The sequence below is a fragment of the Neurospora crassa genome, linkage group I, assembly GCF_000182925.2.
Source record: "Neurospora crassa OR74A linkage group I, whole genome shotgun sequence".
NCBI lineage: Eukaryota > Fungi > Ascomycota > Sordariomycetes > Sordariales > Sordariaceae > Neurospora > Neurospora crassa.
The window spans coordinates 7,981,975-8,008,701 of NC_026501.1; the positions used below are offsets into that span (position 1 = coordinate 7,981,975).

At 52.5% G+C, this 26,727-nt stretch overlaps 9 protein-coding genes across 9 annotated transcripts; 5 read left to right on the forward strand and 4 right to left on the reverse strand.

Moving 5' to 3' along the window:
• Positions 1-253: 253 nt before the first annotated feature.
• On the reverse strand, positions 254-2,088 carry NCU00566 (synaptobrevin). Its single transcript, XM_959634.3, has 4 exons — positions 1,604-2,088; positions 943-1,104; positions 807-876; positions 254-742 (listed from the first exon to the last, which is right to left on the reverse strand). Exons 1-4 carry the CDS (start codon positions 1,703-1,705, stop codon positions 726-728), a joined length of 351 nt encoding a protein of 116 aa, XP_964727.2. The 5' UTR covers positions 1,706-2,088; the 3' UTR covers positions 254-725.
• A 476-nt stretch (positions 2,089-2,564) lies between these two features.
• NCU00565 (lipoic acid synthetase) lies at positions 2,565-5,264 on the forward strand. Its single transcript, XM_959633.3, has 2 exons — positions 2,565-4,607; positions 4,669-5,264. Exons 1-2 carry the CDS (start codon positions 3,611-3,613, stop codon positions 4,962-4,964), a joined length of 1,293 nt encoding a protein of 430 aa, XP_964726.1. The 5' UTR covers positions 2,565-3,610; the 3' UTR covers positions 4,965-5,264.
• On the reverse strand, positions 5,115-6,216 carry NCU00564 (mitochondrial 37S ribosomal protein MRP2). Its single transcript, XM_959632.3, has 3 exons — positions 5,905-6,216; positions 5,652-5,823; positions 5,115-5,533 (listed from the first exon to the last, which is right to left on the reverse strand). Exons 1-3 carry the CDS (start codon positions 6,009-6,011, stop codon positions 5,471-5,473), a joined length of 342 nt encoding a protein of 113 aa, XP_964725.1. The 5' UTR covers positions 6,012-6,216; the 3' UTR covers positions 5,115-5,470.
• Positions 6,217-6,965: 749 nt separating this feature from the next.
• On the forward strand, positions 6,966-9,389 carry NCU00563 (hypothetical protein). The gene is made up of 4 exons (XM_959631.2): positions 6,966-7,590; positions 7,656-7,771; positions 7,842-8,521; positions 8,600-9,389. Exons 1-4 carry the CDS (start codon positions 7,523-7,525, stop codon positions 9,083-9,085), a joined length of 1,350 nt encoding a protein of 449 aa, XP_964724.1. The 5' UTR covers positions 6,966-7,522; the 3' UTR covers positions 9,086-9,389.
• Positions 9,353-11,653, reverse strand: NCU00562 (hypothetical protein). Its single transcript, XM_959630.2, has one exon. The coding sequence runs from the start codon at positions 11,400-11,402 to the stop codon at positions 9,666-9,668; it is 1,737 nt and encodes a 578-aa protein (XP_964723.1). The 5' UTR covers positions 11,403-11,653; the 3' UTR covers positions 9,353-9,665.
• Positions 11,654-12,066: 413 nt separating this feature from the next.
• Positions 12,067-14,214, forward strand: NCU00561 (hypothetical protein). Its single transcript, XM_959629.2, has 2 exons — positions 12,067-13,102; positions 13,255-14,214. Exons 1-2 carry the CDS (start codon positions 12,541-12,543, stop codon positions 14,034-14,036), a joined length of 1,344 nt encoding a protein of 447 aa, XP_964722.2. The 5' UTR covers positions 12,067-12,540; the 3' UTR covers positions 14,037-14,214.
• Positions 14,215-14,242: 28 nt separating this feature from the next.
• NCU00560 (WD domain-containing protein) lies at positions 14,243-16,280 on the reverse strand. Its single transcript, XM_959628.2, has 2 exons — positions 15,470-16,280; positions 14,243-15,372 (listed from the first exon to the last, which is right to left on the reverse strand). Exons 1-2 carry the CDS (start codon positions 15,803-15,805, stop codon positions 14,470-14,472), a joined length of 1,239 nt encoding a protein of 412 aa, XP_964721.1. The 5' UTR covers positions 15,806-16,280; the 3' UTR covers positions 14,243-14,469.
• Positions 16,281-16,627: 347 nt separating this feature from the next.
• On the forward strand, positions 16,628-21,025 carry NCU00559 (hypothetical protein). The gene is made up of 2 exons (XM_959627.2): positions 16,628-17,657; positions 17,846-21,025. The coding sequence occupies exon 2, from the start codon at positions 18,338-18,340 to the stop codon at positions 20,522-20,524; it is 2,187 nt and encodes a 728-aa protein (XP_964720.1). The 5' UTR covers positions 16,628-17,657; positions 17,846-18,337; the 3' UTR covers positions 20,525-21,025.
• A 665-nt stretch (positions 21,026-21,690) lies between these two features.
• NCU00558 (hypothetical protein) lies at positions 21,691-25,081 on the forward strand (the record flags this gene model as incomplete). The annotated part of the gene is made up of 7 exons (XM_959626.2): positions 21,691-21,737; positions 21,953-22,024; positions 22,189-23,061; positions 23,435-23,721; positions 23,811-24,394; positions 24,884-24,968; positions 25,071-25,081. 7 exons carry the CDS (start codon positions 21,691-21,693, stop codon positions 25,079-25,081), a joined length of 1,959 nt encoding a protein of 652 aa, XP_964719.2.
• Between the last annotated feature and the right edge of the window lie 1,646 nt (positions 25,082-26,727).

Here is a 26,727-nt window from a genome sequence, read left to right on the forward strand (position 1 = left end):
CCTCATTTTTGTTTGCCGCTGTCTCTTCTCAACAGATTGAGAAGAAAATAACTCTCAAGGTGCACACGGTACGGAGTCACATCGAGGCTCCATCGTATGATGTACCTTGGGGTTCCCATTTCAGGCATTTTACGGTCCATGCCATGGCCCGGGTACAATGAGTGGAACCTGTGTCAACGACACCCGCATGGCAGCCGGTGCTCCGGCGTCGCCCCCGTCACCCCGCACCCGAACACAAAGTTGCCATCCGGTGCCGTACTCTAAACAAAGCATATACTACCCTGTCTGTGGGTGATAGGGAAAGGTAGAATTACTATTAGTAGGTGGATGGGTCATGATTCCGTCTTGATTAGCCATTCAAGAGTTGAGAAAACAACAGTACGCCTCCTCGCCTTTCGTCTCGTAGATACAGGGTGTATATGGTATAAGCGATGAACCTTTCCGCGCCGCCTCTAGCAGGTCGTGTGGTTCCGGGCATCAGTCGAAGAAGTCGTCACCAAGACCAAAGCCAAAGCCATCTCAACCAGCGAGGAGACCATGATATAACCGCGGCGATGAAAAGTTTCGAAAGGAAAAAAGAAAAAAAAAAGCAACCCAATACTGAATCCCAGTGAAGCACGATTTCCGTTCCCTGCGAATGCTAAAAAGCAAGCCAAATCCAGCTTCGTGCACTTCCTGACAACGTTTCTGTTTCACTCATCATAACCAAATCATTCACGAGCAGCTTAGCGCGTAGCAACGACTAGAAAGAGCCATGTTAGAAAACGCTTCTCAGTACTCATGGTTAAGTTTGAGGTCAAACATACCTGCTGGGACAATGATAATTACGAGCAAGATAATGATGCCCACAATCAAGCAGATGCGCATCTTCATGTCCTGTTGAAGTCAGTCAGTCAGTGGAAAGGCCCTTCCGTACAGCGCAAGCAGCGAGATAGTTCATACCTTCCACCACATCTTCTTGCGGACCTGGTTGGCACCACGACGAAAGCCTTGTGCACTAATAGCGAGGTCATCGGTCTTGGTTTGAAGAGCGTCGATCCTTTCACCACGCTGAGAGACCTTGTTGATGTTCTCGCGCATCACTCCGACAGTGTCGTCGATTTGCTATACTTCCGTCAGCCAAAATACCAGTAATGGCCGCAGCATGCCATAGAGTCACAACGATCCGACTATGATACGAGGCAATCCGTATCCGTCTGCTTGTCCCAACGATGCCGAGTTTCCCATGTAGTAGCTGTGTATGGCCTGTCACAGACAGTGCCATAGTCTTGTGCTTTGACCGCCATATCCGGAAGAGACCGGGGGCGCAACCATTCTTCCACCCAAATGCTCGTCCGGACGCTGGTGAGAGCAAGCCGACCGCGTGTTCATGCCATGCAATCCATCAATCCCCATCGGATCCATCAACTCGCCCGCATGCATAACTTTGGCCATTACATACCCTCCCTGAGACGATTCTCAAAAGCTAGGCGCGGTATTGTTGACAAGATCTTGTAATTACTTGACCTCGCGGGGATCAAGCAGACGGACGGCCCAAGCATTCCAGGGGTATCGTTCGATTCCACATTGCCAAAAGGTGCCATTTTAGGGGGAAACAACCCACCTGTTGCAGTCTGGCGGTTCCCGCGTTGTTGCCGGCACCTTGTTGCCCGGCGGCGCCATGCTGGCCGCTGGGGATATAAGGGTCGTACGGAGCGTCGGACATTGTTTTTGAGGGTGGCTGAATACGCAATAGATCGGTTGCTGTCAATTGAGCTTCAAGCGCGAGCTCTGGAAAAGGAGGATGTGATGGTGTTGAGGGTGTGTCGCGGGTTACGTTGCGGAAAGGGTCGTGATTTCGCTGGACGTTGTAGGGAGGGGAGGTCGGGTTTCCTTGTTGGAATGCAGAAGGTTGGCAATCAGAAAGGGCTGGTGAGGTGGTCTGGAGGTTGCAAGACGTTTGGGTTTGAGGGCGCAGGAACGAGGTCAGAGGACACTGCAGCCGGGCGGCTTGAATTCACCTAAGTGATTGGGTTGCCGCTAGCAGAGAAGAGGGCTAGGGTACGGGAGATACTAATGGTATTCACGCTCAATCTCATGCGCTGTTGTTAAGATCTGAGGTACACAAGCACGAGCCACAATCCCTTTTGTCCCTTCCAAGGAAGCCCCACAACAACCAGGAACCCAGGCACGGCCTGGCTTGACGCCAACAAATGTTTCTCATGCGAACCTCTTGTTTTCAGTCACATACCAGGGGCTTGGCCTAGGTTCGAAGATTTTGCGCTTTGTTCTGCTTCGGTCCTTTTGAGACGCAAAAGGCGATGTGGGTCGGTAGCTATCGCTTTGTGTTTTGTGCTTATGTTTAGAGTCGTCTTGATGGTCATTCTCTTTCAACCCGCTAGGAAGCTTCCACTTCGTTCAGCTTACGGATGGAAATAGGCACTGTACCTAGGTAACTGTGAGAGTGCCCACCAACAAGCACTCAGGGCGTCCCCCCCTCAGCTTCACCCCTCAGTGGCTATGCAGCTTCTGATGACGAACCAGACCAAGTTCAAGGTGCAGTGAGAAATCGGTCATTCGTCCATCTGAAAAGTCGCACGTGAAAACGCACTAGCCAGTAGCCACGGATCCGGTATTTTCCAACATGCACAAGAACGATCTCGAAGACTTAACTTTACCGCCTCAAGGTCTATAGATCTATGTATGTACATATCTACCCGAGAGACAAGTAAAGCTTAAGCTGGCGAGGTGATGACACGGTGAAGAGCCTGTCTTTCCCCTGAGTACTCCTGACTACGACACTTCACCGACTGCGCAGAGCTTACACTTAACCGCATTGGCACGGCATGTTCTCCTGTGTCGGGTCGGTTGTGTTGCAGCTTCGTTTCATCGACCATCTACATTATACATTCTTCACAATACCACTCACTACATATCTCGTACCTGGCCCCTCATACTCAACCGTCGAAGATGCCCGACTCACCGGCAAAAGCATCCACGGTATGCGGATGTTACGGCATCTTTCTCTCTGGTCCCCGGTCCACCTGAAGGGCCTGGAGGGGCTGTTGGAGCGAATGCCGTCAACCAGCAGATGCATATTCGACGGGATTTACATATATGGAAATGCACAAAAAGATATAAGCTCATGTCGTTCCAGGACCCTCGCCACTAACACCCAGTTCCACCTTTGGTGTAGCAAAATGTTGAAACAGATCGGGTAGGATTGTCTGCAAGTCAGTCAGTCGGCTGCTTCCAGACTCCCACGCGCAACAACATGGGGTGAACTGCTGGACTCCAAAAGGGTTCGCAAAATGGAGTCATCGCCGGCAGCACAAGGAATGGGGGTCCCGGTCTTGCCGGTTCAAGAGCTGCCTCTAATGCGCCCCGGCAGCTGGCGGGTATGATCGGCGTTACGTAACCGGACATGGGCGGCGTGGGCCACTAAAATTCATCAAAGGCTCCAAAAGCGCCGGCGCACCGGGGGGCCGAACTTTTTGTCTCCATCCCATGCTCCCCCAACGGTAGTCATCCATATCATCCGCATCCGCCACCCAAGATCCCCCGGCTTGTTTGCAGCAGTTCACGACTGGTAGGGTTCCGGCCAGCTCAACACCAAGACTTATCACACATCATGGCTTCACCGGTCCCGATCCAGCGTCTCCAGGCGCCTTTGCGGAGGTCTCTTGCGCGCGCCGCCGCCCTGTCGACTCGGTCATACGCCACCATCCCCTCTGGCCCATCCAGCCAGCCGACATCGCAAGAGTCATCATCAGCTGCATCCGCATCCGCGCCCGCAACCAAGCCGCGCCCGACCTACTTTAAGGACACCACTCTCGCTTCCCTCGACGACTTTATCGCAAACCAATCGTCAGCCGCTCCTCTCGCACCCAGCGAAGCTTACACCCTGCGCACAGCCGAAGTCGGACCCGCCGGCAAGAAGCGTACCATCACCCGCTTGCCTGAATGGCTCAAGACACCCATCCCAAGTGCTGGCGCGAACCCCGAATTTGCCAAGATCAAGGCCGACCTGCGTGGTCTCAATCTTCACACAGTATGCGAGGAAGCTAGGTGTCCCAATATCGGCGAATGCTGGGGCGGTTCTAACAAGGCCGCCGCGACGGCCACCATCATGCTTATGGGCGACACCTGCACACGTGGCTGCCGCTTCTGCAGCGTCAAGACAAGCCGCAAGCCGCCTCCGCTGGATCCTCACGAGCCCGAGAACACCGCTGAGGCTTTGGCCCGCTGGGGTCTCGGTTATGTTGTGCTGACGAGTGTCGACCGTGACGATCTGGCCGATGGTGGTGCCCGACACTTTGCAGAGACGATTCGCCGGATCAAGCAGAAGAAGCCGACCCTGCTTGTCGAGGCCTTGACCGGTGACTTTGCTGGTGACTTGGACATGGTTAAGATTGTGGCGGAGAGCGGACTGGATGTGTATGCGCATAACGTTGAGACTGTTGAGAACTTGACGCCTTACGTGCGTGATCGCCGTGCCACATTTCGCCAGAGTTTGAAGGTGTTGGAACACGTCAAGAAGGTCCGGGGCAAGGAAGGCATTATCACCAAGACCAGCATCATGCTTGGTCTGGGTGAGACTGAGGAGGAGCTCTGGGAGGCTTTGAGGGGTAAGTCATACCAATTGCGCTTGCCCATTTGATGGATGCTGACCATGATGTTGCTTTGTAGAATTGAGGAAGGTCGACGTCGATGTCGTTACCTTTGGACAGTACATGCGCCCAACCAAGAGACATCTCGCGGTCGAGAAGTACATCACTCCCGACGAGTTTGAGCTCTGGAGGCAGCGTGCGCTTGACATGGGCTTCCTGTACTGCGCTAGTGGTCCTCTGGTCCGTTCTTCATACAAGGCCGGCGAGGCTTTCATCGAGAACGTCTTGAGAAAGCGCTCTGGCGAGAAGGTTGTCTCTGAGGCTCTTGGTCAGGCGGTTGCCGCCGAGGAGGCGACTAGCGTCCAGTCCTCTTGAGGCAGCTTATGCTAGATGTGGTTTGCGGAGCGTGTTTCAACATTTATAATCGGGATCTAGGCTTTCACAGCTATCCTGTGGCGGGCAAAATAACAGACGGATGACGGATCGGTTATTAGGCACCTTGGGGGTTGCATGCGTTTTGGCGTTAGGGGAGATTGGTTCTTTCGATTACTTTGAAAAAGACATTCATTCGTTTGCCGTGTCTGAATATAATATTGTAACAACAATTCTACACAGCGGGCATCGGGAGAGAGATTCCCATGTCCAAAAGGATGCATCATACAAACTCCCTCTGCCCACTGAAAAGCTTTTGAAGCACTCCTCATCATGCGATCACTTACTTATACGGGTATCTCAAAAACCCTGCGTACAGTGATACTTTCTTACCAACACGATGGCCCGAGCCCATCTGGGTTTTGAACAGAGTTTATTCGCCTCTGGGCGTACCGGCACCATCTCCAAACCACAACAAACCTCTGGGTTCCTTGTAGCCATGCTCTCTTTTACCAAGAGGCCTTCTTGACACCCGGAATGTTACCCATCAGGGCGTTCATACGGAAATTGTACTGTTTGCGATCCAACAGTGTTAGCAAGTCGCGCGCCTTTGCAGGTTTCCATCATTCCCATGCGGAGCTCAGCTCTTAGGACACCACTCCTTCTTTGAAGCAATCGATAGCGACATACTCTTGTCATCTTGAAGTCCCTCAAGATACCTCGACTCTTTCCACCAAGGATGCAGCGGTTCCGGATCTGCGTGGGCCTGGTGTAGGCATGCATCTGGGTGAGCTGGAGCTGGGCGACGGCCCTGGTACGGGCAGGGAGGGTGGTGTTGCGAATAACGTAACGCAGGGCTTGTCTGTATCATAAAGCAAGGAGTCGTCAGATCGTTTGTGCTTATTATAGTCGCAAATAAGGATCGCAAGGCGTAGGTAGTTACCTCTCAGGCTCGGCCTCCAAAAAGGCCTTGCGCTTGGAGTGGTCACGAAGGACCCGGACGTTGGTGAAGCACCCGAGGTCGAGCTTCTTGGCACGAAACATGGACATTTTGGCGGTTTGGTGTTCTGGGGCAGATTGGCGGGCTGAGTCGGAGATGGGCGTCGATAGCGGCGGATCGAGGCGCGTAAATCGATGTCACAGGCACTGCAGTCGTTGCTTCCCTCCGGCGTCGTCGCCCGCTAGCCGCAGTCACTCTCCCCGGCTCCCACGGCGGCCAGTGGCCTGTGCGCTTGCCGTCCAGCCCTGCCGCGTGCGGAACGACAAATTCTGCCGGGCGGTGTCATTTTCATCGCAGGTTGCAAGCGCCAAACCAAGCAGCAACAAACACTTTGCCAGGTGTGCCAGTCGCACACCAGCTGGACGGCACTTTTTCTACGGGGCTCCACTCAAACTCTCAAGCTTGCAGCTCGTGCACAGGCCACATCTGGGCCTATTTAAGACTGGCCCCCCCTCCCAAATTTTTACCTGGTTTTTTCTTCTTTTTTTCTTTAGCTCTCTTTGCCTTTTGGCTTAGATCAAGTGTAGTATCTGTTCTTTTCAGTTTAATCTCTGAAACTGCTCTACGGAGTAGAATCGTGATTATTCTAATTTTTGCAACTCGGTCGGCATCCCTCTGGGCTTGCCTATGGTTGCCGACCACTGTGTCCCTGGTATTACACTGCCTCCAGGCGACGCGAACTCAACACTACTACTTGCTTTGTGCTCATCTTCACTTTTTCGTTGCAATCTCTGGCTACAGGCTGGGGGTGTGAGGAAGAAGGATTGTTTTGGATGGGTTGACTGAGTGGTGCCTTTCGAATCATTCTACCTACCAAAGATGTAGTTGTCGTATGCGAAACGAGTGTGTTAAGTTCACCCGTACCTTACCGAATACGTTGTTCACGGGTTGCAAAGGTTGATGCCTGCCGTTCGCATGTGACAACCACATCCACCACCACTTTCGTACGTTCGACGCACCCTTTACCAATGCCTTTGATGATCGCTGGTGTTTAGCAGTATACGTTCTATCAGTCTACGGATGATTGCTCTCGTTTGCAGCAACCTTGAGCCTGCCAAAAGAAACACCTGCATGTTGAAGCGGCTTTCGGTTTGTGTGCGACTGTTTCCTATGAAAATTGTTTGTCAAGCAAGTTATCTCTATGATGGGATGGGGAAGGTCTGGATGAGATGGGCAAGAGACCCTACAGTATGTCAACACCTTGACGGTTGCAATGTCATCGCGGTTTGGCCATTCATCTGAGGAGAGGGAGTCGAGTGTCTCGTTCGTTGTCTGTTTACCTTCTCATGTTCGCTCGTTAGTATCATCCCATTCCGTACTCCGACTTCGCCTATCTCGTTCTGTGCCTGAGAAGGGAAGAACAACTGCTGGGCTCCTTCCGTCCCATCTTCAACCGCTTCCGTGGCCTTCGAGTTTCTTCGCGATCCTCCAAGCAACGAAGTGTTTAAATACTCCTCGACGCGATCAGCGTTCTAGGCTATCCTTCCTCTCGCTTGCAACCGTCTTTTGACTCCTCCACAACAACGCACCCAGGAAACTCGACGACTTTCCAACATACAAGATGTTTCGTCGCCGTTGGTCAGGCCTTCCGGCTGAACCAAAGTTCGCCCCAGATCTCAAGAAGCTCAGGTTCGTGATAATCTGCCTAGTCATCCTTCCCACGACACTCACTCTGATATATCTTGTGCGTATAGTTATTTCATCAACGAGGAAGATGAAGTTCGCTACGTGCATGACCCCGACTTCTACTTCAAGTATTTCTCGACCAAGAACACGAGGTACAACGACTGCCAGCGCTTCGCATTCGACCGTATGTAACAAACTCCCTATTTCTTACAATAGTTTGAGCTGATACTGACCCAAATGTTGCAATCTAACAGAGGCAGTCAACCAAATCATCGACTCACGGCTGGAAGCCGAGGGTCTAAAGGAAGTCCTCCTCCCGCTCGGGGTTGCCAGCAAAGATGAACCTCACGCCAAGATCCGTCTCAGCGAGGATCTCTCTAGCAAGTCACGCGTCGTGATCATCTTCGGCCAGTCTTGCCAGGACTTTGGCATTCTGGCACACCGTGTCGCTAGCGGACAGGGTGGTCTCAACAAGGGCTCGATGGTGAACATAGTCAAGGCTCTCAAGCAGCAGAAGTCTTCCGCCACCGACGACGCTGCCCCTGGTATCATTCTCGCCAACCCCGGTGACCTCTGGTGGTGGCCTGAAGGGAAGAAAGGGCTGAGTGAATTTGCTCGTCATCAGATTCCGGGTAGCAGTCTGGTTCACTGGGGCTGGCACCACGATCCGGCGAGGAACAGCATTTCGGAGAATGCCAATCCGACGGAGCACCTCAAGTATATCTTTGAGAAGGTGGTGCCGCAGTTCGTCAACGATAAGGCCAAGATCGATGTCATCGCGCTTGGTGACATGTCGGACGAGGTGGAGCAGTATCTCGACAATGACGATGTTTGGGCGAAGATCGGACATAGGCTGAACGCTCTTGTTGTGCTGGGTGGCTTTTACGATATGCGTGAGGCAAAATGCCCGGGCTTCAAGAAGTTCATGGATCAGGTATGTTGCGCCTTCTCCTTCTCGCTGGGCCTTTGACCCAGTTTAAATGACCCAGCTAACGAAGCAATTTTCACACAGCGTGGGCGTGCCTACATCATGAATCAAGATCCCCTCGATACCCTTATCGCTGGCCCTGAGGGCGGTAGCCGCGCCGTCACCGGCTACGTCGGCTACGGTTGCCCTACCTACAGTGTCGGCCCGGACGCCTTTGTCATGGAGCTTGTGCTCGTAGAAGCCGGCTCAGCGGTCTTGAAGTGGCTGCAGGATGTCGCCCTGGACAAGGATTACGTTAATGAGAGAGTTCACATCTTCTTCCCTGAGGAAGAGGAGGATGACGGTAAATGGCCAGGATGGGATAAGGACGACAACGATGAGTCTAAGGGGTCCAAGAGAATCGAGGAACAAGACCATGAAGAGACCAAGAGGATCCAAGTCAGAGTCCAGAGAGACGCCCAGCCTCCCAAGATGGATGAATGCGAGGGTATCGACGAGGAGTTCGTCAAGGAAATTGCCAAGAGAGAAAAGATGGCGGATGGCAATGCCGGCTCAGAGGAGGAGACCTAAGACACCTTCTGGAAACCCAAGACTGGTGGTTCCTTGCAGAAAGATCAGTCAAGGGGTCGAGTAAAAATCTTCCTGGCTACAAGGATGAGTAGGACGGGGTTGCTACACCCATTTAGAAGGGGAAACGTGATTGTGGCCCTCTCAAAACATCACCATATTTCTGGCATCAAAGGGCAGTGGCTGAATCAAGATCATCTGCCAATTACTCAGAGATAGGCCAATTTTCAGGAGTTTCGAATCGATAGATAGCCGAACTCACATAGTCTCCTTGCGATGAGTTTGTCCAACAATTGTGAATTTGGGCAAGGAGTGCTGTATCCTGCCTTGCCCTCAAAGTACTAAGCTTCCGTTATACGTACAATGCTTGAAGCAAACTACCGAACATACAATCATACATACTACAACACTAACAAGCGAGTAGCTGCTCTATGCCCATTTGTCCTGTGCTCCTTCTCACTAATGCATTTCAAGATACAGTCCCGGTCACACTCTCTGATCAACGAGCTGGTGGACCGAGTGAGTGGTAGGCTGCTTCGCGGCCGCACCATAATCCATCCATCCATCCCAGCCATCCAGGGATCTAAGCCTGCAAAAATGACAAAAACCCCCTGTTCCCCGTTGCCAACTCCTCCAACAAATCTGCCGCCCTCCTCTGTCTCTCGGCAATAACCTTCTCCTCCGCCGCCCACCTATTCAAATCCTCCTGCTTGTGTTCGCCCTGTCCCCAGAAGCTCCACCAACTCGTTTTGTTTTGCTTGTCGAGGTCCGGATTCCTTTCCAGCTCCTCTTTCTTGGCTTTCTCGTCCCTCGCCAGCCTCGAAACCATCATCGTCCAGTTCTCTAAACCTGCAGCCAGACACTCGCGGCATGTAAGTCTGGCGGCCATGGCAGACTGCTTGTTGCTTAGACCACGGAGTTGTTCTTCGGCGATGTCGACTGCTTCGCGAGTCCAGCCTAGACCTTCTTCGCGGTGGGAATGAGCAGTTGTGGCTGAAGTGTTGTTGTTGCTGTTGTTGGTGGTAGGCTTGGCAGTGTACATGATCTCCCCGATATGCAGACTCAGCGCGGCCTCCTCACATCGTTCCTTGGCATCGCGCAAAGGGGGGAAGGTGCCATCCTCAGGCGGGTCGGGGTAAGGAGGTTCCTTGAGGAGGGCTAGAACGGCGCCGGCCCAGGTTTGTTTCTTTTGTGGAAGGGGTGGGATGCGGCGCGGGTCGGAAGTTGGAAGGGCCTTGCGCGCTTGGAGGATGGAGACGAGCATGGGAAGCGCGGAGGAGACGTCGCCGTTGCGGGCGCGGAAGGTGGCGAGCGCAGTGATGGATTGCAGGAGGTTGGACGAGGGATGGTGGCCGGCGGCGTCGATGAGGGTGTAACTTTTGGTGTCCAGGGGGTAATGGCCGCCGGTGAGGAGAGCTTGCTCGCTGGCGGCGAGGTGGACGGCGTCTTCGAGGATGATGTTGGCGGGTCCCGTGATCTGCTTGAATTCAAGCCAGGTGGCGTAGGCGAGGCCGGCTTCCATGCGCTGTCGGTTGGTGAGACCTTCGGTGCAGAGGATGCGCATGTAGATCTCGTTGGGCGACTCGAAGGTCGGCACGCAATCGTCCTCTTTGGGCGGTCGGTAGTTCTCGTTGGGGAGGGGGCGCGGGTTGGGGTTGGAGGGACCGATCACGTAGTCGTTCGGGATGGTGAGGTTTTGGGTTTTGTCGGTTACCCACTTCTCGACGTTCTCTGCGGCCTTTGCGTACAACATCATGGCTTCGTAGTAGCCCCGTCTCCAGTTCTCCGACATGGAGCTGATGTCCTTGGTGCCTTTTGGCCTGTCGGACGGCGCATCCTTCAGTCCCTTGCCGTCAATGTTGGGATCCTCCAACCGGTCTACCACGCTCTTGATCCAATTTGTCACATGAACCCAGTCGGTTGTGCGGGACGGGTCGGTCTGGTCTCGCTCGCAGAAGGCTCCGCGGAAGAAAATCCGACTCAGCATGCTCCATTCGTGTGGTGATGGATATCGGGCTTCGAGAGTTTCCTGGACAAGGGCGAATGCTATGGCGAAGCAGCAAGCGCCGGCCATCCAGAAGTATGAAGTGATCTTGATTCCCTGCTTGATGTCGTACTTGAGTCGCGCCTTGCGCTCGGTCGTCAGGTAGCGATATTGTTGAGTGGTCACGGGCACATTGAGGAAGCCGAGTTGGGGTCTTGTTTGAACTCCCACGCGAAGTGATGCGCTCTGTGTAAAGAATCGGGTGGTCGTCGAGTGTATCGCCGGGGAGCATGGCCGGGCCAAGTCCCCGCGAGGGAGAAGGAGTCGCGGGCGCATTGCGAGACGAAAGCTCGAGAGCTCAGGAGGAGAGGCGGAGAAGGGGGTTAGGTTCAGAAGTTGCAACCTCAAGGGCAACAATTGAGGTGTCCTACTGTGAGATCTCGTGGTCTGTTCACATCAATGCATCTTGCCTGTATTGGCGTGGTTTGGCGCTGAGATGATGCCGTCAATCGACTTTGCTCAGGCCTTTTGTTTTGTTATTTACTATGTTGTTTCAAGACCAAAATGCAGAGTGACAATTCTTGTCCGTTCCGTCGTTGGTCGTTTCCTGAGCGAGCCTGCGATCCCCGGCCCCTTCAGCTGTTCAGTGGGGCCTCCCCCGCATGGTACACAGGTGCTGGACGAATGATGTCGTCAATCAGGCAGCGCAGCTTCACTTGGAGCTTGGGCCCACCGTGATCTCGGGTTCCACTCTAGTCGGATCGGCTCCATCTTTCCACTTCTTTCTTTCTTTTCGGTCAACTGGCAAGAGGGTGTGGATGGTTCGCTTCATCACAAGACTCGCTGACAATGTGAGCTTCGCGATCTACAACCTTCTTCTCGGACTTATTAGAAAACGCCCACGGGTGCTCATACCGTTACACTAGAAGCCATCTATCCTATCATGTGGGGTCATGCCCAAGAAACAAGGGTGGGCATTCAGCTAGAACCAGAGAGGGAAACAACATCCAACGAAGCCTCCAAGATACCTATCATCAGATTATAGGCTGCCTTGGCAGGGCTTGCTAGGCAGTCTGGCGTCATGGGCTCGCCCTCTCATGTATGGTGAAGTATCACAATTGGGGCGGTATGTATTGTTTTATATCGCCTGTTCACCTGCGTACAGCTAGTATTTTATCACAGTCGTAAAGGCGGGTGTCTCCCGTCGCGGCTTCCTTCGATTGATGGAGTGACTGCTCAATTCCAAGTCACTTCAGTTGAGAGCCTAAAAGAACGAGAAGCCCATTGATTTTGAGTCGTTCTGGAGCCTCTCTCGTCGACTTCAGATTCAGCTGTTCTGGGTTCAAAGCCTACGACCATAACAACGACAACCTTCAGCCCTAAAACCAACAGCGGAGACAAGGTTGGTGGAGTAAACGATCAGAAGCCGGGATCCCCGATCCAAACCTCAGCATCTCCGGATCCGTACACGGCCATGGTTTCCTTCCCACAGTGGACCACCTACCCCATCCCTGGCGTATCGCTCTCCGCCGGCGGTCTCCTAGCTCTCGCCGACCTCAGCACTGTTGCCCAGCGCACCGCCATCACCGGCGGCTCCAGCTGGCTCGACAGCCTGCTCCTTGCTCCGGGTCTACACTACCAGCAAGCTGCCGATGAACTCGCCAAGTGGTCCGCATCCAGCGCTACCGCCGTTATCGATGCCGGGTCTGGGACGGAGCCCAGGCCTAGTATAACTAGAGGAAATGGCAGCGAAGAAACTAAGAGTTTGGCGCCGGCGACCTTCCGCATCAACAATGCTGCCACGTTATTGTACCTTCAAAAGATTGCTCGCCCAGGACAAACGGTCACTTTGGACGTTGGCACTATTCCGGCTATCAGACAGCGGCTACGCATCCGGAGGTCGGAGAGCGGCTTCCATGCCACGATTTGGGCGGAGGATGACTTGCCTGATCTGGGCTGGTTATCGCATGTTTTATATCTGATCAGTCCGGTATTGACGATAATTGCTATCGTGCTGGTTATTTTGTTTCAGGATTGTGAGTATCTTTCTCTTTTTTCTTCCACCTTCCTTTTTTTTTCCATATTTCTTTTTTCTTCTTTCTTTCTTTCTTTTTTTTTCCTTTTTTTCCCCACCTTCTTCCTCCCCCTTTGACTTACCATCCAACGACCTAAACTTACAAGTAAACAGGGTGGACCCTGGCCTCTCTTTTAGCTCTAATGGTCTCCCGCATCCTCAACATCTACATTATCAAACAGCGCTCCAAACCCTGTCCCATTTCTTTTCCCCCGTTCCCCTTCCACCCTTTCCACCCCTCTCCATCCTCAGGCTCAGACCACCACGAACCCAACCCCATAACCTCCCTCCTCATTTCTCTTGGCTCCGACTCTCCTAGCCACCCCTCCACCTGCTCCATCCGCCTCCGAGGGCTCTCGGAAGACCTCTACGCTATAACCGCCACCGCCTGGCTACGCGCCAAGACCCACGTGGAGGGCTACCTCGAAGCGACGGCAAAGGTTCTGGTGTACATGGTCGCTGCTTTTTCAGGAAACATGACGCAGGTCGGGGCGATAATCATGATGGTCTTGTTGCTGGCTACGGCGGGATTGTTGGCGTTGAGTAATGCCAATGCGAAGATGTTTAGGGTTAATGGACGGGTGGTGGTGGGGGAGGGGGGGAGGGTACTCTTGGGGGGAGGGGAAACCGGTGATGGGAAAGGGAAAGGTAAAGAGATGACGGCTGGTGGTGGTGAGGTGCTGCAACGACAACGGCGGAAGACGGGTGGGTTGGGGCCAGGGGTGTATCCTGTTGCGGGTGAAGGGGATGGAGCTGTTGGATATGGGAATGGGAAGGGCAATGTGATTGATGCGTGGCCAAGCACAAGTGACACGGAAGGAAGGGGCTCTGCTGCTTCGGATCCTAATTGGGCTGAAAAGGGCCAGGCTGGTGGTGGTTCTTATGGTAACATGTGACTGGTTTCCGGTGAGACTTGGTCGTTTCATCATGACAACTGTTTATATCTGTTAAGCGTGGCGTTTTGCTGGAAGGCATTTGGAAGCTGAACGTTGTTTGACCTTGAATGAAAAGCAAGGCCTCGTCGTATACGGTCCTCTACTAGTGAAGGATCACCAGTAGAACCGTGAATCCTGGTATGTGAGACAATCTTGTACAACTGCGACGCCTCTTGATCTAAACATTTATATTGAGGGGTATCTGCGACATATACAGAATCTTCTAGATATCTATGTACGGACATGGCGAACCCACCCTGACCATGTCGGTTCTCATTTGTCCCTAATAAGTTGACCATAGCCAGACCGGGTTCAGAAAACGATCTCGATCAGTCGTGCAGCGTCGAAATTATCCTCAACGTGCTCACCAACTGATCCACCCCTAAACATCGTTTCATTCCTTCTTCTCATACTCTTTCTCTGCCAAGGCCTGCTGGAATTCCGCGATAGCGTTCTCCAAAGCCTGCTGACTGAAACCAGTCGAGTTCACCAACTCATCAACCCTCGTCGGGCTCCTCAGATCAGCCTCAAGCTGCGTCGTAACCGTATAAGCGCGTTCCGCCTGGTTAGGCTTGACAATCGTCGATGTCTTGGTCGCCTTGTTCCCGCCCTTGGACTCAAAGGGCGAGACGAACACCAAATTTGTCACGGCAGCATTAAGGTTCGTCAACTCCACCGGGGCCTTGTTATCCACCACATCCCACTTCATGATCTGGCCCTTGGGGTGGCCCGTCAGGAGCGTCGTGCCGTCGTAGCTAAAAGCCAAGCAAGACGCTGGGCCAGCACCAGTAGGCTGTGTCGCGCCAAACGGCTGCGAGATCTGCATGACCGTTGCCGCGTCCTCGGACTGCGCGCCCAGCAGCGCCTTGCTGTCGCCCTTGAAGAACTCGGCCATGTACAGCGACGAGTCCTCGCACCCGACGATGATGGCGCGCCCGGCCGGGTCTAGAGACATGCACAAGGGAGAAGTGGGGAACAAGAGGGTGCGCAGTGCGTCACCGGTTTGGTAGTTCCAGATGATGCAGGACTTGTCTTTGCTGGCGGATACACAGAGGTTGGTGTCGTAAGAAACGGAGGCGTTGACGGAGAGGGCGGTGATGGCGGCGCGGTGGTTGGAGAGACTCCGCTCTGGCTCGTGTTCGGCAGATGAAGGGGTGAGCTCGAGTAGTGAGGAGAGGGACCACACGTGGATGTCTGAGTCGTCAGAGCCCGTCAGGACGTGGAAGGGCGTGGCTATCACGCAGGAGACTGCTTGGACGTGGCGCGCTGGGGTTGAGACTAAGCGGCCGGTGGATGTCTGATAGGCAAGGGATATTATTAGTGTCTTGTATGGGGTGGGGGGGGGGGGGGGGGGGGGGGGGGGGAATTAATCTTTCGTTTCTCTTATAGCGTACCTCCCAAAGCATGAGCCGACCTTCTGCTGTGCCCAGTACGAGGACGTCACCAGCCAAAGTCAAGCACCGAATTCTTTCGGGGAAGGCCACAAAGGCCTCCTGGTTGCCGCGTATCCTTGAGTAAACGTGGACATAGGCTTTATTTTCTTGAGCAGCGTAGACGTGTGAGTCGCTGACGGCAACGCAGTTCACCGGCGCCGAGCTCTTCTTGAAGTTGTACTTGACTGAGTAGGTAGGGCTCAGAGTGTGGCCGTAGATGCCCACGTCCTTGGCGATGGACGTGTTGGAGCTCAGAGGAGCGCCGCAGATGGCCGAAACGAATTCTTCCGACAGCATATTTTCTTCCTTTTCCCTTTTTTTCTTGCTGGGCTAGATATATGTGGCTTGCCTATCTCTTCCTCTCTGCTCTCTTCTTCCGTAGGTCAGGACCTTGTCCCGATTTGACCTTTTCGGACCCTTTTTGGAAGCAGCCGCGGAATGCGACAGGCGTGGCAGACGCGTGACTTTTGCTGTAAGTGTAGAGATGTGTCGTGAATCCTGACGAAAACGCAGGTTGACGAAAGGTATGTTTCCTCTTCCGTCCTTCTTTGGTGGATGTCGTGTGCAGTGATTGGTACAACACAAAATTTGAAGTTACCGTCCTCACGCCGGCGGATAAGATCTGGATTCTGAAACGGGGTGTTGACTGGTTGATCTGATGCAAGAAATCCCGAAGGAGTTCAGGATGCTGCAGGTCTTGAAGATACGCTGTATTCCAGATGTGCCTCTTCCTCCCAAGAACCAATGGTGGTGTTGTCAAGATGTGATGTGGTGAGATTCTCATGAAATTTTGATTTTTGTAATGACGGCGTACGGTATACTATGTAGTACACGTTAGTGGAGCTCGGACGCCAAGATCGCCAAGCAAACATTCGAGCGAGAACGGGGCCAGGGCAGGACGGGAGCTTGGACCCCGATGCAAGTCATTCAGTCTCCCGCAAAAGTCACCCCTGCCACTGTCCATCATGCGCTGCTACTCTTGTTGTCACTCCGCATCAATATACTACTTTATCTACCGGTACTATCCTGCCGTCAACCTTTCAGCCGCAATAAATACCGTATACATCACGAGGTGCCATTGTTACTCTCTTGCCTGTTCTCTGCGCAAATCTCGCAATTGTTCCTGAGCTCAGATGCGGTTTGTGAGCAATTGGAGGCCAATCAAGGGCAATCCAAGAATACTTAGTACCACACCACCTTGCCTAGTTCCCCTCAATCCTCGTTATGTTTATTTTTTTCCCCGCTGCGTCACTCGTCACTCCAGACCCTTTCCCCTCTTTCTCAACATTCCTTTTTCTCGACGATCCCTTCTCCATTGGTTCGCCCTCGCAAACCGGTGGGATAAGGGGAAGAAAATATCTGATTTATGTTGACTGACGCACACCTCGTGGCTCGTGCGAATAGCTTCCGCCCACCAACTCCACTCCCCGTCAAGTATGGAGCAGACAAGAAAGACACTATCCGGACAGGAACAAGCCAACAACATGCCACCATGTCACGGTGAACACGAAATATTGTTCGGGAAGTGGCTGCTTCACCCTTGAATTTCCCTCGACGACACCTATGCTAAGACGATATGGCTGGCTTGGTTGAACTGACGGGTATCCAAGACGCGGTATCTGTGTCTATCCGTCCGTGATTGATAACTTTTCATGTCTGCCGCCGATGGCCAAGTGGAAAGCTCACGCAAGAGTTCGTCGATGTGAGCTGGATACTAGTTCGTGCTACTATTTTGCCCCCTGCATCGCGACCTTCACAGTACGCCCGATTACGCCTCCAATTGTTGGCCACTATCTCCTTTCTTTTTCTTGTCTAGCTCGCTGGCCTCAATATGTCGCGACGGACAAGATAAGCCACGACACAACGGAACATTTCCTGTTCTTGTCTTCAATGGCCGTAAGCCGGCCACAGCTCCTCCATCAAGGTTCCGTATAACAGCGACCTCGTGTCCGCGCTCTCAGGGCACACGCAGTGTCTTCGTCATCTATATCACTGTCTCGGCTTTAAACACCTTCTCGATCCCTCGCGTGTTGGAAACCAAGGGCGACATTCCATCCACTCACTGTCTTACTCGAATCTGCTGCGCTCTGTCGGCATAACTGTTTTGACAGCGCCGGGTATCACCACATGAAACTTAATGTTATATAGTGTGAGTCCACGATGATGACCCATGTTGCTCGGTACCCAAACATTCTATGCGAATGACGCTCGTCAGTTGCGGTCTTCCCCCAAAGAAAAAGCGACTGCCCCGCAACGTCATGTCTGCTTGGTTCGCGATTGCTCACCCCGACTTTTCTTGACCACTCAGTTGCTCATCTTTCTAACTTTATCTGGTAGGCCACTGTCTAGCTTGTTTCGCTGTTAGAGGCGGGATTGGAAGGACTGTTCCAAAACATTACACGGCAGACTTGGTGTATCGGCATTTCTGCTAGAACCCGGTGTCACCGTCACACTAATCACCGTCTCCCATCCACTTCCACCCAGCGCCCATACCTTCCAACACCGTACGCGCTTTTGTACGAGGCAAGCTCCCTTCGCCGTGGCAGGGATATGCCCCGGCATCATATCAACAGGCGATCAGCGCAGGGATCCATGACCACTTCACTTAACCCCAACAACGATCTGACTTGACCACGAGTCACTCTTCCTGCGTCCTTCCTGCGACCTGCATCCTGTATTGACAAGGTGGCGGGCAGAGGTGGCAGCTAAGCTTCTGCTTCTTCCCTTCGGTTGACGTCCGGTTTACTTCAAGGTTCTTCTCGTCCGGTGTCGTCAAGACAGTCCGCCACCAAACCCTTTTCGACTTCTTTCCCCGGCACAGCTATCAAAATGGAGGTTGAGACGCAGTTCAGAGACTTTAACTTCCCCGAGCTCCTGGCCCAGAGCTTGGAGGAATCCGAGGTTTTCTTTAACACCAAGTCTATGACCGCCGGTTACCCATGCCAAGGTCTCGCAGCAGCGACCCACGTGGATGAGGATTATCCGTATCGAACATCAGATCAAATGACAATCCAAGGCCAGGGACCAAACCACCACCACCGCCGAACCTCCTCTCGCACTTCATCCCATTACAAATCTGTGGCCCCTCAGAGTGTCCAGCAATCGCTTCACGAGGGCACGGAGCGCAGATTGGCGGCAGACATGCCCCGGTACCATGAGCAATTTGGGGCCGCAGACGACTCTTCTGACACCTCCAGTGATTCATCCGTAGAGATGATGCCACCTTCGATCAGAACCCGCCAGCAATCAGTGGTCACAACCACTACCTCGATCTCCGGTTGCAGCTCTTCGCCATTCTCGAGCAAGCCCCACTCCCCCTCTTCCAACTCATCGAAACCGACTCCCAACCGCCAAGGAACGTGGTTTGATGATGAGCCAGACCCGATGTCAGGATCAGGAGAGCCCGACATGGCCAACGACCGTTATGTGGCCCCTCGGCCGCAAACAGCCCGTGGATTTAACGACACGATTCTCGGCAAGGATGTGCCATCCTCTCCTAGTTCGTCGACGACACCTTTCCCCAATGCAGTCCCAGTGGCATTGCCGATTCACTTGACTGAGAACGGGGATCGTCCGCGCACATCTTCCGGACAGTCTTGCATAGGAAAGCCTCGCATAATTGACATCCATCCGCCAGTTGTGCCCAAAAGAAAGTCATCCCTAAGACGACTCCATGTTCAGGAACCCCCCGCGGTACCGGCATTCTGTCAACAGGAAGGGCTCGCCAGCGATGCGGACAGTTTACAAGATAGCATGGTCCAGACAAGGGGTATAACGCTGCTCCCTTCTCCGACGTTGCCAGTACTTTCGACGCCCGGAGGCAGGACGATCATCGATGCCTCCAAAAGGCCGTCACTTGAGCTGTATATAAAGAAGAAGGTTCCGCACTCGCAGACGTTGCCTGAGGAGGTTGGAGCGAGCAGGAAGGAAAGTGCGAGGCATGAACGGCCTTCGGGGGACAGCGTCCAGGATCTACGCTCAAAGTTGGATGTGAAGACTTCGACTGGGCACGTTCAAGACTGGATTCGATCGCATACGGAGCCAGCGGTTGGCCGTGTTCGGGCTCCTAGTTTCGTTCCAAACAGTCCCGTGGCTGGTGTTCCCTTGCCTGCGGATGTGCTGAACACTCTGCGCATCTCAACCTCGTGTTTTCCAGAAACCACATTGCTCACCTCCAGCCTGTCCATCGAGACGATACGGACGTACTCTAGAAAGCTCAGATACCAGGTTAGAAAGCCCGGCAACAGTGTCGACGATGACGACAACGAGTCGGTCTTCACCTTCTCTAGCCCCAACGTCAAGTCACGCAAGCGCTGGAACCTGCCCAACCTAATGCAAAGCCGGCGCAACAACAAAAGACTCGCAAGCTACGCCCATGACTTGACCCGAAATACCTATCCGGAGCCGAGAGCAACCAAACCCTCTGGTGTCCCCGATTGGGCGCCCATCAAAAATATCTTTCCCACCGGCACCGACCACCTCTGCGACGCCCTCTACGCGCATTTAGTCGCCTACAACTACGTCGGCACCCTCTGTCCTCCCCTACCCAACACATCTTCGCATGCTCTCAAAGAGGCCAAGAGCGTTCGTAACAACCCTTCCAGCCCGACGCGCGGCTCAGACGACAACGTGCGCCGTGTTCCCAGAAAAGCAGAGAGCATCCTCGGCATGAATGACGAAACAGCAGTAAATTTCTCCTCCGGCGCGCTCCACTCTTCCAGAGACGGCGGTTTCAACCGTCCCTTCATCGGGGACAACGAAAAACGAGGTGTGCCAAAAGTATTGACGAGCAGCGGCAGCAACAACGGCGCTGGTTGCGACTTGACTGCGCTAAGGGATATCCATGCCGGGTTGGCAAGGTGCATCACCCGTTTAGTTACGACGCTGAAGCTTACTACTGGGGAGGGTATGGTGGAGGGCGAAGCGCTGTCGCCAAAGGAGACGGTGACGCTGGATCCGTTCCTGCTGAGGACGCTTTGCGAGCTGGTGAGGTGCGCTGAGGAGGCAACTTGTTAAAGGATTCGATTTGTATGGATAATGAGTGTGATGAAGCGGCTTCGTTGGGATGACCGTTGTGATACCTTCAGTGGCCTTACCGGTCCTCTTTTTTTTCTTGCCTTATTTTATCTCGTCTTATTCACTCTCGCAAGCGTGGTTCTTGCGAGCATGGTTTATGATGGCAAGTTGTGTCGGAAAGAATACCCAATGGCTTGACGGACATGGCGACGGGCTGGGCATGAGCTTTCGGACCTGAGTTACTTTGGTGGCACGTCCGGACGGAGAAGTGTAACGGCAGTGTATTTTAGTGTAGTTGGGAGTACGATTGGGCCAGGCAAGTGGATGGCTTTTGTACATCTAAGCTCACCGTCGTGTGAAGCCGATGATGATATGCCTTTTATTCGTTAATGTCTATTGATGCCCCTTTGCAATTCAACGAGCAGCATTCGTGGATGTCGATGAACGGGCATTTTTGATAGAGGCAATGACACCATCACCGCCCTGTAGGGCTGTGCTAACTCCACTGATGATCAGGGCAGTGCCATATGCCAAGGCGGGAGCTAAGTTGTTGACGTGGAGAGACGAGAAGAAATCATAGGGACCCTTGGAGTTCGGAGGGTGTGACAGAGGGTCGCCATTACATGATGATCACTGAATCTCAATGGTCAATCCTCCTCACCGTCTCCATCAACTTTCGTGTCTCCCCCACAAGTCAAATTTCTCCACATTCAACCTCCGCGTCCCTTCGGAAACACCGAACCGTCGTCATCTAGGTTCCTCCTTGGCTGTTCTTTTATCTCCTCCAACATCCTCCACATTCACCGGCAGACCCGCCCCCTGTGTTCCTCGGACTCGGCACATTGCGACATGACACGCAGCACACAACGGAGTACACTACTTGCGAGATTCCCAATTGGTCACCTACCATTACCAACGATACTACGAAACAGTTCACACACCAAAGCTCACTTTAAATGCCGAGAGGCTTCGGAGGTTAGCGTATCCTTCCATCAACCATAATATCTCTCAAGCCATTTCAGTTGGCTCGCCCGACCCGATCATCAACAAACTAAACCCGACCGATCGAGGAATTTACCACAACTTGTTTGTTTCAAACAGAAACTGTCAACTACTTTTCTCACCCCCCGGAAGGAAACATGGAACAACAACAACCACAAAAAGAAATGGCTCCTCTTCGGCCCCGTGTTGCCAATGCTTGTGAGGCTTGCAGGTTTGCTAAAGTTAAGTGTCAGGAGAGCAGTCAAGTGGGGATATGTAAAAGGTTGGTTGGTTTATGAATTTATGATGGCTCGCAATTCGGCCTTCGGCTTTCTTTTTTTTTTTTCTTTTTTTTTTTCTTTCCTCCTCCTTCTTCTTCTTCGGATTGGTTCTCAGACATCACTTTTTATAGCCGCTAACGTTTGGAATCCATCGGGTATGGTTCAGGTGCTTGGCTTCCAAAAGAGAGTGTATCTTCAAGACTGGTCCCAGAAAAAGACGGCCTAGAGGGTCGAGGATGTAGGTCCTCTATTCCTTCTTTGTCCCTTAACTCACCCTTCCCCACACATATAGTCAGCTTCCCAAATACTCATCCAACCTAAGTATCTACCCTTTCCTGAAATTCCTTAGACATCTCCCCAAGAAGCTCTTCCCACACTTACACCCCCTTCTTCCCCTCATAGAAACGCCGACCAAAACTCCACAACAACAACCAGCAAGACCAACTCCAACTCCAAAACATCAACAACAGCTAAAACCACAATCAAAACTTCAAACCCCTCCTCCCTCCAAAAACAATCTCCCCTCCCCAGCCCATTTCCCGGTCCTTCCCGTACCTTCACCATCGACGTCCCCATCCCCACCGCCTCCGTCGACATAGCCATCAGCTTGGAGTCTCTCCGTCTTAACCACGAGGGGTTTATGGATCACATTTGCCCCGACCTCAGCACCGGGATCGACTCTGAGGGAGATGACGGTATCTACGACTACGACTACGATTATGGATCTGACGGCGAGCCAGTAGGGTCGGTAGTTTCTAGCCATGCGAGTCATGCTAGCTCCTTGCCTGTGGGAGCATCGGCCGCTACGCCGGGGAGTAGTTCTACGTCTGCTTCTGGGGGTGGGTTTAGGAGTGGGAAGGGGAACACCAAAATGGTAGGGCAGGGAGCGGGACTGGGCTCAGGCGGAAGCAGCAGATCCCTCGCCTCCCTCTCAGTCCAACCACAATTCAATGTCGACTCTGCTTCACGACTATTGGACACCTTTAGGAACGTCATGTTGTGGCATTTTCCTTGTGTGTTGGTTGATCATGTCGTCTACAATAACAACGAGAAGGAGGAGGTGAAGGTGGAGCTGGAAGAAGCGACGGTGGCGTCCCTAGCAAGGGAGAGGCCGTTCGTGCTGCTGGCTGTTTTGGCGGCGGCGAGCAGTACGCGGACATTACAGGGTCATAGTTTGTACGATGAGGAGTTTAGGAAGATTTTGGGGCTCAAGTTCGTGGCGGGGGGAGAGAGGAGTCTCGAGTTATTGCAGGGGTTGGCGGTCTATGTTGCGTGGTAAGGTCTTTTTTTTCCTTTTTTTTTTTCCCCCTTTTCTTTCCCTTTTTGTCTACATGAGTGGTAATGCATCTAGTGCTTGAAACGGAAAAGGGTAATGGCGACTAATGAGTGATCGTGCCCAGGTATCCCTTCCATCTTCGACCGAAAAACAGACAGGCGTTTCAGTATGTGCGGATGGCAGTCGATATGGTCAATGATCTGGAGCTGGATGTGGATCCTGGTGTTGATGAGCTCACTGGCCCGAGAGGTCCAAGCCCTGAAAGATTGGAGGAGATCAGAACTTATTTAGCTACGTATTATGTTGCGTCAAAGTAGGTGTCATTCACTGCCAGGCATCTCGTTACGCAGTTGACTAACACACAATATCTAGCTTCGCAACATCATGGAACCGCACACCGTCCATGTCCTTCACTAGCTATACCTCCAAATGCTGCGACATCCTCGAGAAGTACAGCATAACTAAGGGAGACCGCATCCTCCCCTGGCTAGTGCGTCTCCAACAGCTCTGCGAAGAAACAAACGATCTACGTAAGCCGCAAAGGGGTGCGGGTGGTCTTCCACAGCCGACCGAGAGCCAGATCGAGATGATCATCAAAGGCATGGAAGCCCAACTAAATGAATGGGAAGTCAAGATGCCTTCTGATCTTCAATCAATACGTACGTTCTCAGTTTCCCCTTCACCTCCCTTCTTTTCCCTTCATTCCAGCCATATTGCCTTCATAACTGACATCCACCTTACATGCCAGCCTCAATCCGCATAACAACTCTCTTCACCCGTCTCTTTCTCACCGGCGCCCCCTTACTCAAGTTGCCCTCTGTCAAGCTTCCAGGGTTAGAAAAAGACCCCCCTTCCTTCCGGGTTGACGGGAACCGGCTTCTCAACCTGATCCCCACCCTCCACCAGAACTACGAGTACTTTTTGTCACTTTCGGCAGACGAAATCAACGCCTTCTCCATGATCGGCTGGGGGTGTCTCATTTTGAGCACCATCTTGGGGTTCCGCATGAGTTTCCCCATCATGTTTTGTCCTGAATGGGATGATTATGCGGCGAGGAGGGTGGTGAAGTTTGGAGGGTTTTTGGATCGGTTGTGTCGGTTGGGTACTTCTATCTCGCCAACCTCTGAAAAGATGGATAAAGATAGTAGGAATGGCCTCATCCCGGCGACGGTACCTACAACTAAAGGGATGGATGTGTTGAGTGCCAGCAAAGTTGTCTTTGCGGTGGTGAACAGGAAGTATAGGAATCGAGTTGCGAGGATGGAGGGGGCTGGCATGGGTAGAGGGAAGGGTAAGGATACGAGGATGGGCGATGTTGGTGTCGTTGTGGGTGTGAGTGTTTGTCCCGTCACTGAGAAGGCGGTTGGTGGGGAAGGGAATCCTCATAATCATGTCTCTTTGAAGCAGGGGGAGCAGCATCAGTTACACCCTCAACAATTACCACAATCTCAACAGCAACAGCATGATCAATATCGACACCGCCAAACCCCAACACTACCAACACAGCCCACCACCGACCACCACCACCAGCATTCCCAAAGTCAACAAGAAGTCCTAGACATCCGCATGGACCATTTCTGCTCCATGATCCCTCTCGAAATAGATAGCCTACAGGGACAAGCACCCATGCCTACCCTACACATCCCCTCAACAAACGTGTCCGGATGTCCAATGATGGACGGCAGTTTGGAGCCCTATTACCCCTATTGGAACGAGACGTTTGCTTTTAACTCTACATTTACTGGGTTCGGGGGGAGTCCGAGTGTGAATAGTCTTGGTAGTAGTGGTAGTGGTGGTAGTATTGATACGACAAGGAATGAGATTGCAAGTGAACAACAGATCTCGGTTGAGGGGAGTGGTAATGTGCCGCCGGGGGCAATGCCGGGGATGGGATCGGGAACGGGCGGTATGACTATCAATATGGGGATGGGAACAGGGATGGGAATGGGGTATAATGATCTCTGGGCTGCAATGACTATGGACTGGGCTGCTGATGGTGGTGTTGAAGATTGGACTTGAGCGGAAGGTTATACTTGCACAATGACCGATGGATTGCTGGATCTCTTCATTCATTCTGTTTTCATGTTGATTGGTAATTTTCGTGCTTAATCTTGATCTTTCTGTGGGAGAACATGGAGATATTATGTCGATGAGAAGAGACAGTGAACCACTTGTCCAGTGAAAGGAAGCTCGAAACACGCAAGTCTAGAGAAACCACTAAGCACCCTCACCTACACACGTATCCTTTTTTGCTATAATCTTTAGATCATTCAATACTAAGCCTATGTTTGTGATACCAGTCACAGAGAGGCCAATCCACCCCCCAGATACCATGGATGATACCGCCATGCTTCTGCGTACTTACGCACTCGATACGTCCCTATCTGCCCAGCCAAAATTCAGAATCTATCCAAACCCACTTTACATGATTTGGACAACTCAGAACCGATAAGCATATAACATGTGATTTTTTTGTCACGCAGGTAGCTCAATCGGGCTCAACCACTACATATCGCCGTGCCTCCTGTTGGTTTCCTTCCCCTGTGCCCGAGTCAGAGTCTGGTTGGCCGCAGTTCGCATGAGCCGGTGAAGTTTTTTTTTGCGCGCCAGTGGGATGCGCATGTAGAAAGTAGGCGACGACAGAAGATAACGCGTTTGATTCTGCGCATTGGCAGGTACCTTATGTAGAGGTGATCTTTCTTTCTTTCTTTTTTTATTTCTTATTTCTTTGTACTTTCAATCTTTTCCAATCTCAGTAGACTGATGGACCGCCAACAGAGTCCAACCGAGTTAACAACAGACATATCTGCGTACCTTCTATTTTGCTGTAATTCACTCACCTTCAATACTAGGTACTCATTTGACTCCCCTCCTGAATTTTTCTACCCCCCACGGATAGGTACGTTCCTTCTCTAACCGTGTGCCTCCACACATTGTCCCGTCGTGCCTGCCTGCCGGGATCGAATATGAACCTCGGTCTGCAAGTTCGTGTTGCACAATGATAATTTCACTTGATTAGAAAGGCGGAGTGCAGTGACGTCGGCCGGCTCCGTTGGAGGGACTCCGACAACCCCGCTTTGGTGGCTTTAAGTTTTCTTTCTCTTCAAAGCGAGGGTGGGTTGACGGGAGTTATCTATCAGATACCGAGGAGAGAAAATGCCGTGTTGAGAGAGGGTTGAGTCGGCTTGGACCTGGAATCGGGAGGGTCCGCGTACATAACGTAGAGAGACAGGTAGCTGATGGCTTCGTTCCACCTGGTATTCAAATTTCACCATTGAGCTATCAATGATGGATTCACTAAATATCTAGGTGAGTAGGTAAAATCAGACACTCAACCACCTTCAGGTCTTTCTCCATATAAAGACAATCACGACTCCATCTGGGGTGGTTAATAAGTACCTCTAGAGGCTGGTGAGCAAATTGCAAGGCAGTGAAGCTTCGTATGGCGCATTTCTGGGAGCTCCGTCTCTACCCGGACGGTCAGAGGGATGACGGAAAGAGCAATAGTGAGAATGGAATGGGAAAGAGCGAGCAGTCCATCTCCTCGGTCGTCCCTCCTTCTTTTCTGTCCCCTCTTACAAAACACCGTTCGAAGCTGAAAGTGCCTCTAATGGACTGTTCCTTCCCAGGAAAGTATGATAACCAAAATCACCATCAGTCACGCC